The sequence below is a fragment of the Rana temporaria genome, chromosome 1 (assembly GCF_905171775.1).
Source record: "Rana temporaria chromosome 1, aRanTem1.1, whole genome shotgun sequence".
Classification (NCBI taxonomy): Eukaryota; Metazoa; Chordata; class Amphibia; order Anura; family Ranidae; genus Rana; species Rana temporaria.
This window is the reverse complement of record NC_053489.1, coordinates 574,434,887-574,448,180: the sequence shown is the minus strand read 5'-3', so window position 1 is coordinate 574,448,180 and position 13,294 is coordinate 574,434,887. Positions and strand designations below refer to the sequence as shown.

Sequence of the window (13,294 nt, the reverse complement as noted above, 5' to 3'; positions counted from 1 at the left end):
CATCCATCTTCACAATGCATCCCCCACCCACGGCCAGCTCCATCCATCCCCCTTCACAATACATCCCCCACCCACGGCCAGCTCCATCCATCCCCCTTCACAATACATCCCCCACCCATGGCCAGCTCCATCCATCCACCCCCCTTCACAATGCATCCCCCACCCACGGCCAGCTGCATCCATCCATCCCCCTTCACAATTTATCCCCCACCCACGGCCAGCTCGCTCCATCCATCTATCCCCCTTCACAATGCATCCCCCACCCACGGCCAGCTGCATCCATCCACCCCCTCCCTCCATCCACAGCCAGCACCATCCATCTCTTCCCCTCCACAAAGCATCCCCCCTCCAAGGCCAGCAACATCCAGCCATCCCCTTCCACAATGCATCCCCCAGGCACAGCCAGCACCATCTTTCCCCCTCCACAACGCATCTCCCACCCACGCCCAGCACCATCCATCCTCCTCCACAATGCATCCCAATCCAAAAATCGGCCCAAAATATCGGCCGCAAAAATCGGCCTCATATATCGGCCATCGGCTGCCCCGATTTCTAAATATCGGCATCGGCATCGGCCAGAGAAAAACCCATATCGGTCGACCTCTATTTAATGCACCTTTAAGACCCTTCTACTGTTTGTGAAATTTGAATGGGGTCGTGGTTGAGTTCCTGCACCTATTTTTTGAGAAAAAAAGCTCTGCATATGATTCCCATATTTCGAAGGAGATGTGACCCATATTTCAAAAAGGAGTGAGGAAAAGTGGCAGATGCTGCTTAATATATTGGGAGGGAGGGGCAAACTAATAACAAACCACGCATCACACCCACAAGATACGGCAGGGAATGCAGTGATTGCACACCCCAACCCCCCTGGAGATGGAAGGGAATAAGGTGACCGACCCCCCCCCCCGCAGGAAACGAATGGGGTGGTGGCGATTGGGGCATTACCTTTGGAGTCAGAGGGGAATTAAGATCTGGGCTGTTGATTCTCCTCCCGGGCGAACAGGAAGTGTGTCCTAAGCCAATCAGGTCACCAGAACTGCTTCCTGTTGTGCCGGGAGGAGAATCAAGACAATAGGACAATAACAAATATTCACTATTGTCATACAACTGGGTGGGCACTGCTCCCAGAGCCCATCATTTTTAGAAGCAAATTAGAGCCTCAGGCTCTAATTGCATGCTTAAAAAAAAAAAAAAAAAAAAAAAAACATTGAAATCCTTGCATGTAAATTGGGGGGCGGAACCCCTGTGCCCCTAATGGAGCGGAAAAGTTACACCTCACCCATGACTGGAGGAGACATGAGGAGAAAATCTGAAAAGGACAAGTAATAATTGACCTATTTCTGAAAGAGAAGTAAGAAGATGTGTGGAGGATGAGTGACACCTGACCCATATTTGGAGGGTAAATTACTAAAATTTACTCTGTTGTGTGATTGGACAGGCTCGGCTTGCCCCCAACACCCTGTGTGTAAGTGGTGGGAGAGAGGAGTTGCTTAGAGCAGGGGTCTCCAAACTGCGGCCCTTTGCTTGCCTTTATCCGGCCCTTCCTTGCATCCACTGACACCAACAATGGGGAATCATTCTTGTTGCTAAAACCACCAATGGGGCACTAGTCATCCAACTGACACTATCAAAAGAGTACAATTTCTTCTATTGGCACCAACAATGGGGCACTAGTCCTCCCACTGACACCAAAGATATTGTATTGTTTACTCCTACTGGACATTTTCTACTCACAATGGCCCTAGTCTGGCCCTCCTAAAGACTGAAGGACAGTAGACTGGCCCTTTGTTTAGAAAGTTTGGAGACCCCTGGCTTAGAGGAAAGATTCACTTTTCAATAAACTCAAAATATATACTTTTTCATTAACATGATTATTTTATTTTTGAATTTAAAACTGGGTCTTTGTTAGAAATGTTGGTACAAATTCCCTTACCCCCTCCCCCCCCCTTACTCCCCTTTTGGTAATTGAATGTGCTATTTTTACCAGTGATAATATAATTGGACAGTTAGCTTTTGAAAGGAATGAATGATGGGAGTTAACCTTGTGACCCTTGAGGACAAAATGACTAAAAAGGTTACATAAGTGCCTGACTCTTCAGCATTCTTCTGTGAGTCCGGGACAAGGCTTGACTGGGATAACACACCCTCATAGGGCTCACAGGACACGGGAAAAGGACTGGTGCAGGACCACATAGGATGTTGGAGGGTTGGAGCAGAGATGGCATGTAGTTTTTTTTTCTCTCAGAAAGACAGAAGGGGGAATCTACAAAAAAAAAAAAAAAATTAAGTTGGGCTTTTTAGCTGATGTTTCCCTTTTACTGAGCAATAAGTATTTAGAGTAGCCTACATTAAATGGCAAAAGGCCGACCGTCAGCCCACCAGTCTGCAGCGCCGAATCCCCGCTGCTCAGCAGTCATTAATTGCTCGGACCACTGCTGTCCCAGCAACTAGTGATGTCGCATGTACATTTTGCCCCCTGTAGTAAGTTTTTCAGCCCAGCTTCTACCCCCTGCAGCTAGCTCCTGCCCCGTGAAGCTCCTGTCTTCTCCCATCTCACTCCTCTGCCTTGGATGGGTTTTATAGGTGCACACTGATGTGCAAATATGGTGTAAAGGGCCACTCTGGTGAGCATAAATGATGGAAAGGAGCACTCTGATGGGCACATATGATGGAAAGGGGACACTCTTTTGGGTACATTTGATGAAAAGGGGACACTCTGATGGGGACATATGATGGAACGAGCATGCTGATGGACAGAAATGATGCAAAGAGGCACTCTGGTGGGGTAAACTCGTATAAAGGGGCACTCTGATGGAGAAATATGATGTAATGGAAGCTAGCTAATGAGCACATATTATGAAAAGGGGCACTCTGATGGGCACATATGATGGAAAGGGGCACTCCAATGGGGACAGCTGATGTAATGTAAGAATGTTTCAACTTGACAATAAATATTGTTGAAATGCTATAGAAATTGTACATTTCTCAGTTTTTGATAGACATACAGAGACTTCAATCTTTCTGAGTCATAGCACAAACTTGAGATTCGGACCTCGACCGAAAGAAAATTTTAGTGAGCGGATCTCCTTGAATTTTAATTCAATACCCCTGATTTACAGTAATAGTTAAAGGGTTTGTAAAGCTTTGTTTTTTTACCTTCTATGTGCAAGGGTTTTGCACAGAGTGGCCCTGTTCCTCCACTTTTGGGGGCTCTCCAAGGTACTCCTGGCTCCTCCTCTTCTCGAGTGCCCCCACAGAGAAGCGCTTTTCATGGGGGCACTCGTGCGGGTGCGCTCCTGATTGGTGCTGCTGCATCCATTGACACAGACAGCGGGACTCAGTCCCGCCCCGACTCCCGCGCTATTGGATTTGATTGACAGCAGCGAGAGCCAATGGCTGCTATCAATCTATCCAATGAGGATCCAAAACAGCAGCTGGAGCTGCTGTGCTTGTCCCCGTGAATGAAACAATCGGGTTAAGGTAAGTAAAACGGGGCTCTGGGGGGCTGCTGCACTACAGAAGGTTTTTCACCTTAATGCATAGAATGCATTAAGGTGAAAAACCTTGAGGGTTTACAACCCCTTTAAGTTGTAGAGCAGGCACTATATGTTCAGTGACACAGAGGATGTTGGTTTTGGAGTAGTGTATATGCAGACAAAGAATTATGTTTTATGCTGGGCAGGATTATTGTTGGGTTTAGAGGAAGGGTTGGTGTGAGGCTACTATTGGTAGGACCTGAGCTGAGACAGCCTGAGCTCTGCTTATAAAAAAAAACACCAGCACCAGTCTCCCAAAATGCAGTGTTCACTACCTTAGAGGATAATTGCCAGGGTGGAGCACAGTCAGGTGAGGGCATTGGGAACGTATAATTGGCTGCAAACACTAACTTTCAGAAAGCCGACCTTTTCTCATCAGCAGTATATAGCAGTTTTGTGACTTCTGTGAGTGTCTGGTTAAAGCTTGTAGGAGTTTGCATTCTCCTCTGACTGTCTTTTGAGACTGCATGACTCCTGACCCTCTGCCTGGACAGTGCTGATTAGCCCTGTGCTGATCACATGCACCCTCTCACTAGCAATACACACCAAACTGAGCATGTGCAGAGTGCCTCCTAGGGCTCTGTGCTATCAACAGATGGATTGGGGACAGTGAAAGAAGGGGTAGATCAGGGAAGACAGGATCAAACTGACTTTTTACACAATGCAGAGGATTAACCCCTTAGGTTCCACAGTGAGTATAACAGGCATGCTTTACTGCATATACAGACTGGCCCAGATTCAAGTAGAATCGCGCAATATTTGCGTGGGCAAAGAGCACATTTTTTTCTCTGCGCCCACGCAAATATTGCGCTTTGCCCGCGATTCACGGAGCAGTTGCTCCGTAAATTGCGCGGGCAATATGCTAAGCAGCCGGGCGCAAGGCTGCCTAATGTAAATGATCCCGCCGGGGGCGGGAATCATTTAAATTAGGCGCGCTCCAGCGCCGAGCGAACAGCGCATGCTCCGTCGGGAAACTTTCCCGACGTGCATTGCGGCAAATGACGTCGCAAGGACGTCATTTGCTTGTAAGTGAACGTGAATGGCGTCCAGCGCCATTCACGGTTCACTTACGTAAACAACGTGAAATTTGAACGTCGCGAGCGGGAGGCGCAGCTATACTTTAGCATTGGCTGCGCCTGCTATTAGCAGGAGCAACCTTATGCTAAAGGCGCCGTACGGAAACTCCGTACCTTGCGTACGCAGGGCCCGCGCAACTTTTGTGAATCGGTGGTAGTATGCAATTTGCATACTACACGCCGATCACAAAGGCCGCGCCCCCTAGCGGCCAACGCAAGAATGCAGCCTGGGATGTGAAGGCATAAGGAGGCTTATGTTTGTCACATCCTAGGCTGCATTCGGTGTAACGAGGTTCCTGAATCAGGAGCACTCGTTACACCGGAGCAAGTAAGCACTTGCGCCGCGCAACTATGGTTGCGCGGGCGCAAGTGCTTCTTGAATCTGGGCCACTGATTTTACTGTTGTGGGTTTAGTAACACTTTAATGATTTAAATCCAACTCTTTATTAGTGTCTAATTTTTCTTTTCTGTTTCCAGTATTGGTGTCTGTGAAAACAAATGTCTGAACATTGTGCCAAACAAGTGAATGTAATTAATATAACTTTTTTCTGTTTAATGAAGGGGATTATTTTGGCTGGTTTAGGCAGGCGTGCTCTACATGAGATGTATTTATCTATGATGTTTCTGTTCTAGCTTTCTCTTTCATACTTAAACTAAGCATTGTTTGGCTGTTCTCTTTCAGCATGGACTATGAAGCTGCCCAGCTGGAAAATCAACATGTGCACAGCGTCTATGAGAGCACAGCTCCATACTTCAATGAAGTGCAGAGTAAAGCTTGGCCGAAGGTTCGACAGTTTCTGCTGGATCAAAAGCCAGGCAGTCTCATTGTGGATATAGGTAAGGTTCTCACTGTGGTATTGCTAGTAGATTTATCCTGCCAAAGGATTTGTATTTTTGTTCATGTAAAGTTATGCACTTGGGGGCTAAGAATATGTATGCATCATACATACATAGGAGGAGTACAACTGGGGGAATCCGTAGTGGAGAAGGATCTGGGGTTTTTTGTAGATCATAAGCTCAATAATAGAATGCAATGCCAAGCTGCGGTTTCCAAAGCGAGCAAAGTCCTTTCTTGTATTAATAGAGGTATGGATTCCAGAGAGAGAGATAGATCATTTTGCCCCTGTACAAATCATTAGTAAGACCTCATCTGGAATATGCAGTCCAGTTTTGGGCACCAGTTCTCAAAAAGGATATCGGGGAACTGGAGAAAGTGCAGAGAAGAGCAACCAAACTGATAAGAGGCATGGAGGAGCTCAGCTATGAGGAAAGATTAGTGGAACTGAATTTATTCACTCTTGAGAAGAGGAGATTAAGGGGGATATAATCAACATGTACAAATACATAAGGGGTCCATATAGTGAACTTGGTTTTGAGTTATTCATTTTACGGTCAACACAAAAGACAAAAAGGCACGTCTAGAGGAAAAAATATTTCATCTCCAAATACGGAAAGGTTTCCTCACAGTAAGAGCTGTGAAAATGTGGAATAGACTCCCTTCAAAGGTGGTTCTGGCCAGCTCAGTAAAGTGCTTTAAGAAAGGTCTGGATTATTTCCTAAATGTACATAATATAACTGGGTACTAACATTTATAGGGATGGTTGTTCCAGGGAAAATCCGATTGCCTCTCGGGGGATCATTTTTTTGGATCATGCTTTGCTGTTTTTTTTGTTTTTGCCTTCCTCTGGATCAACTGTGGGTATAGAATTGGGTATATTGGATTGTACGATATTTTTTATTTATTTTTTATTTTTTTATGTTTGAACTGGATGGACTTGTGTCTTTGTTCAACCTGACTAACTATGTAACTATGGGGTCCTGCGATTTATACAGCTCTGCCACACCACACAGCATTGCCTGGGCAGGGCAAGAGAGCTAATTTTTCTATGCTGCAGTTCCATATACCCAGTGAAGTGACTGGAATCAGGTGATACACAGAGATGAAAGAAATTCTCCTACAAAAGTTTTAACTGTTTATATGCAGTTTTATCTAGAGCCATTCAAAGTCCAGCATTTATAAAGCTTGTCTGAGCTGTCAAAAAATGGGGTGGAGAGCTGAGAGTTACACTCTGCAGCACTCAGTGAGGAGAAATCTGAGAGCTGATTGGAGGGAAGAGACAAACCCCCCTTCACACCGCACACGGGAACAGGGCTGAGGCTGTCAATCAGCTGAAGGTCCCTCCCCTGTTACCTTTTTTTTCTTGGTGTCAGGAAAACTTGTCAGAAGTGATTCATGCCAATAGCAGAGGAACAAAGCAGCAGACAGAAATTACACTTTGTGCTCTTAAAGGGGAGTTCCAGCCATTTGTATGTTTATTAAAAGTCAGCAGCAACAAAAAGTGTAGCTGCTGGCTTTTAATAAACAGGCACTTACCTGCTCCAGCGCTCCAGCGACGCGCCGGCCGGGGCTCCGCTCCTCTCCCCCCCTCCCCGGCCGGCGTCTTCATTTTCAGTGTGGGCACCCGGCCGTGACAGCTTTCGGCTTCACGGCCGGGCACCCACTGCGCATGCGCGAGCGGCACTGCGCATGCGCGAGCGGCGCGGCCCGGCGCCGCGCCGTGTAATTGGCCAGGAGATCGCCTAGGACCTGTGACGTGTCCTAGGCGATCGCCTACAGCAGCCACTTCCTGAAGGCGATTAAGCTTAGTCGCCTACAGGAAGGAGGAAGTGGGACAGGAAGTCCCACTCGTGCTGAAGCCCCCACTCCCCCCCAAAAAAAATTACATGCCAAATGTGGCATGTAAGGGGGAGAGGAGTGGGTTAAGAGGAAGTTCCAAATTTGGGTGGAACTCCTCTTTAAGCTAGACAAGTACACACTATAAATTTCATATTTTATGTCTGAGGTTTACAACCACTTTAGAGTGACACTAAACTCATTTTTTTTTAATCTTCTCAAGTATATATTCCTAACTTAAAGTGCCTTCTATTTCTCTCAGCCTCCTCCATAAATCTCCTAATTCCATTTTTTTTAGCTGTTTTGATCTGACTTCCTACTAGACTAGAGGGTGGCTACATTCATTATAAAGGGTCCAGCTGTATGTAGGAACGTAGCCACCCTCTCTTGGTCACTCAAGAGATGGACTATATAAAGCTCACTGCACATTTACAAAACAAAGTACAAAAAAAGAGGCTCGGGAGCTCATAGAGCATATTACAGGGTAGTAGGAAAAAAAAAAACGGTAAGAATGTGGAACTCGGGCATACATGCAGAAGAGTGTACTTGGCTGGAAAAAAAACCTCCTCCTAACCTAAAGACTCCTGGGATATATCACATTTGCCTGGGCAAGAAACCAGGAAGTAACTGAAGAAATGTAAAAAAAAGTTTAAGGCCGGGTTCACACTGTCGCCGCATGCGGCGCACAGCAGGGGTCCAGCGCGTGCTGGTTCATCGGTTCAGGTCCGATTTCAGCCCGAATTTTGGGCTGAAATCGAACCTGAAACGCACCAAAAAAGCACACGTTTTTCCGGCACACCGCACCGGACCCGCTGTGGAGATATGTGAACCGGCTCCATAGAGAGCCAGTCACATTCTCCTACTATGCGAATAGAATGTGGAGAAACGCGCATTCAATTCGCATAGGTGTGAACCCGGCCTAAAACAAGTAAATAAGATATACTTTCCGATTTACTGATGCTAACAGCATGAGGACAAAAAATAATCAGTGTTGACTGGGGAAAATTAAGTTTCCCTTTTAACTGTGATGTCGCATGACCAAGTAATTTGGAAAGTATCCCTGCACAGCTTTGCCATAGGTGATCTTTCTGTTAGGCCGGCCATAGATGGAGTAAATATCCTTCCTGTAGCTCGATTAATTCATCAACACAGAGAGTATTGACAGGGAAATCCCTCCTGCCGAGACATTGTGTTGTCCTGGCAGGTGGGGGGGGGGGAGGCTATCCTCACCGGGAGAAGACAGTGGGGGGGTAGATTCAGGAAGCAATTACAAATCCATAGATACGCAGCGTAATTGCTAAGTAGCGCCGGCGTATCAACTTTCTGTATTCAGAAAGCTCGAAACGCCGACTGTAGCCTAAGATACGACTGGCATAAGGCTCTTATGCCGTCGTATCTTAGGGTGCAATCTGACGCTGGCCGCTAGGTGGCGTTCCCGTAGTGGTCAGCGTAGAGTATGCAAATTGCATACTCACGCCGATTCACAAACGTACGCGCGCCCGGCGTTCGAGTTTTACGTCGTTTGCGTACGTCGCTTCCGTCGTAAGGCTGCTCCTGCTATTAGGAGGCGCAGCCAATGGTCAGTATGGACGTCATTCCCGCGCCGCGATTTTCGAAATTTGCGTAGTTTGCGTAAGTGGATCGTGAATGGCGCTGGACGCCATTTACGTTCACGTCGAAGCAAATGACGTCCTTGCGACGTCATTTACCGCAATGCACGTCGGGAAATTTTCCCGACGGAGCATGCGCAGTACGTTCGGCGCGAGAACGCGCCTAATTTAAATGATCCACGCCCCCTACGGGATCATTTAAATTACGCGCACTTACGCCGGCCCCTTTTACGAAACGCTGCCGCAAATTACGGAGCAAATGCTTCGTGAATGAAGCGTAGCTCCAGTAATTTACGGAGGCGTAGCGTAAAAACGGTACGATGCGCCGCCGTAGCAGTGCGCGCCCGTACCTGAATCTACCCCAGTGATTATTGCCAGTGGCTATAACAGCCACTAGCGCTAATCGCATGTAAAATCCAGAAGGCTGGTTGTACCAAAGTTGATTGATCGAACAACTTGGGTACATTCAGCCTGCCCATACAGGGATCGAATCTTGGCCAGTTTCTGTTATTGTTAACAGGGGTCAGTCCAGAGTTTGGACGTAACTATGTAAAAAAACGTTAGGTCTCCCACAGTAACTTTATAGACACAAAGCCAAACATTAAAAAAAAAATCTTTATTCCCATGATCGTATCCCCGCATACCCCCCCAATTTAAATTATATTAACCATATCACCCGGAACTGATGAGTAGAACTGCAAACTCAGCAATAATCAAAGAATTCCAATAATAAAAATGAATGTGTTTAAATCAAAATACTGTAATCCATATGCATAAACATGATTTTCCTTACTGGAATTTTTACTACTAAAGGAGTGGACAGTCTGGACACGGCTTCTACTTTGGGGGGGGGGGGGGGGTTAGTATAACCAACTGGCTCTGGTTATATGGCTTTAACTTGACGTTGAATACGTTCCTGTTCCAAGTTTGATGGATAATGACTTCTATATACTTGGATGGCATACTCTGTTAACCTTTGCATCATGAGGCTTCTCCTAGATATATGACCTGCACATTATTGAGTTAGCAGCACACCTCCAATAACGCTGTAACAAGTTGACTGTTGCCTATTATCATACAGCTTCAATCACACAGTTCTAACACTCTGGGGAGGTCTGTTTGCTAATTAAGTGGGTTCATCTGGCTCATTATGTATTCACAGCATATGGAGTGATACCTCGGTGTGATGGCTGTTTATTGAATGCTCTATTTGGAGAATGCCTCTATGAGTGTATTTTCAATTATTCCTGCACGTGTTTGAGTGCAAACCATGCAAGTGGTTTATCCGTCTTGGGTTTGTTTTGTAAGATCCAAAACCCATGTTTTTCAGTTGTAGAAACCTATTTAAACGTTCGCCTGTTAGAATTATTATTGATGTCTAGCTTATTTCCACCCCAGAACTTCATTACATGCAATATTCCGTTATGCTGTGTGCTCAGTATTTATTAGGTCATTGATTTCTTTGAGTTTGTCCTCAGGTTATTCCTTTAAATAGGATCAGTATATTGCCTTCTTGTAATACTATATTGGTACAGTTGAACCTTGGATTACGAGCATATTCCGTTCCAGGAGTATGCTCGTAATCCAAAGTACTCGCATATCAAAGCGAGTTTTCCCATTGAAGTCAATGGTAATGAAAATAATTTGTTCCGCATCGACTTCAATGCGATGCAATACCAAATGTGGGCAAAGGTGGGGCGCCAGAGAGCACCAAAAACGTCCAAAAAGACCCGAGGACACTTTGGCTTGTTTCCTGCGCCCCCGTAACTCAGGCCAAATGAGGTACTGCAGGCCAATGTTTGGCTTTTTCTCGGCTCCTGCGCCCCTGTACTTCAGGCCAAATGAGGTATTGCAGGCCTATTTTCGGCTCTGTTAGGCTTTTTTCGCCCCAGTACCTTAGGCCAAATGAGGTACTGCAGGCCTATTTAGCTTGAATTCTGCTCGTCTTGCGAGTCAACACTCGCAAACCGAGTCAGAATAAAAAAAAAAAAAGTTGCTCGCAGATCAAAACGCTCTTAAACCAAGTTACTCTTAAACCGAGGTTCCACTGTATTTCTTGGCATTCTACTTGGATAGGAACTTATGATGAACCTATTTTTTTTGTGCTCAACCTGACTTTAAGTGGAAGGCCATGCAAAAACTAAAATCCCTGCATCTATAGACACCACAATCTAACACTAACCTCTCTATCCCTGTAAAGAAAAGATGACTATACATACCATTTTGGAAACCGATCTGACCAGCTCTGACCCGATCTCCAGCGGCGGAAGCTCTACGGAGGACAAGGCCGACAACGGCTGTGTAATGAATGGGAACTGATGTCACCCATAGACTTACTATGGGGCTTCCATTGTCATCTGTCTCCTCTGCAACCACCTACACAGAGAAGCCACGGCTGACAGCTCAGCGTAGGATCAGGCCGGATCGGCTTCCAAAAAGGTATGTATACCCGTTTTTTCTTTACAGGGATAGAGAGGTTAGTGCTAGATCAGGGGTCTCCAAACTGCGACCCGAGGGCCAGATGTGGCCCTTTGCTAGCCTTTATCAGGCCCTTGGGGCACAAACTATAAGACACTATATCTTCCACCGATACCAATGATGGGATACTATTCCTCCTACCAATAGGGGGAATACTCCTCCTCCTATTGACCACCAAACCCGAGGCCATATTCATTCTCACTGATGCTGGGCCCGTGACATTTCTGCTCCTACTGGCCACAATTCCCGGCCCTCCCAAAGTCTGAAGGACAATAAAGTGGCCCTTTGTTTGAAAAGTTTGGAGACCCATGTGTTAGATCATGGTGTCTCTAAATGCAGGGATTTTAGTTTTTGCATGGACTTCCACTTTAATATTTTGAGTGTGTTTATCTATTACAGTACTTTGATTGAAACACAATAGTTTTTTTTTTTTTTTTCTGAGTTTGCAGTTCTACTCATGATTCCTTCCAATAAATGTGGTGCTATCATTATCTTTGCACAAATGTACAATTACATTACTTTATACTCCTAAAGAATTATGCCTGATTGTTATGCCAGAACAACACATACAGCACTTCACAATATAAATCAAATACATACAAAATAAATAAATAATATCATACAGAAACAAAAAATATATCATCCCCAGTATAAGGGCCCGTTCACACGTACGGACCGTATGTCCGCATTTTCATTCGTCCGTTTGCAGATGAAAACGGGACATGCATGGGTCCCTATGTGATTACGGGTGTCAGCTGATGAACATCCGCCGACACCCGTAATTTGTCCGCCTCCGCAAAGATCCGCATTTGCGGACGGAAGACATCCTATTTTTCTTCCGTCTGCCGGATCGGATGAACACGGACATACAGTCCATGTTCGTCCGATCCCCCATAGGGGAGAGCGGAGGAAACACAGGGCGGTCCCTGCACAGTGTGCGGGGACCGCCCTGTCAGCTGCCAGCTCAGCGGGGATTTTACGGAGGATCCCCGCTGAGCTTTGCTGATCCGCTCTGTGTGAAAGGGCCCTAAAACATTCCCTTCTAAGCTGTTAGCCCTCTATTTCCATCTAAATCTTCATTTAAACTCTCAAATAATAATTGTTTAATTTGAACAAGATGGAATGCTAGCTTGTATTAGGGAAAGATTTAACATCTTTGTGAATACCCCAGTAAGTTGGTTACAGGGGCGTTGACTATACTCCTAGACACCCCATCAGGCCTTTGGATTCAGAGTGCTAAGCACCATGTTCTTTGAATGTACTAGTGGCTTCACAGGGCCCTGCTGCACTTTAGTAAAAATTAAGAACCACAGTTTTTGTGCGGGCTGGCTGCGCATTCACATAGACTTACATTATGTCCTGCGGTATTGGTGCGCTGTCAGAAATTGCACCAAAACTTTTGCACTACAGAACTCCATGAAGTGCATGCTTGGATAAGGGTCTAATATTGATTCACGGAGAGGACCCCATGACATTCATTTTTTTTTTTTTGGCATGGAGTTCCCATTAAAATCTATACCAGACCTGAAGGGCCTGGTATAAATTGGCTGGGGACCCCCTTTTTTTTAATAAATATATATTTTCTTTTACAAAGTTTTATTAATTGAAAAAATTAATACAACAAATAAGTACAGCAATGTGATGGTTACATCAAACAAAAAAATGAGGAGGAAGACCCCAACCGAGGGATGCTATATACGTGACTCAATATTAGTCAGTACAATAATAATAGTATTAATATATTTTAATAATTAATATATATATTTTTTTTAATAAATAGAAGGGAAGAAGCGGCAGCGATGCGTCACAATAAAAGTCAATCAACATAAAGGGATGTATATAGCCCTGTAACAGCTGCGTATGGATTAAGGATAAAAAAGACAAATAATGTTAAATTCTTATGTTTATGCTTTGTTT

At 45.3% G+C, this 13,294-nt stretch overlaps 1 protein-coding gene across 1 annotated transcript in view; it reads left to right on the top strand.

The window, feature by feature from the left end:
* TRMT9B (tRNA methyltransferase 9B (putative)) overlaps window positions 1–13,294 on the top strand; it is a 91,433-nt gene that overhangs the window by 56,783 nt on the left and 21,356 nt on the right. Inside the window, exon 2 of the mRNA XM_040334692.1 lies at window positions 5,298–5,452. Within this exon, the coding sequence (XP_040190626.1) occupies window positions 5,299–5,452 (154 nt within the window). The 5' untranslated portion in view covers window position 5,298. The remainder of the gene's footprint in view (window positions 1–5,297; window positions 5,453–13,294) is intronic.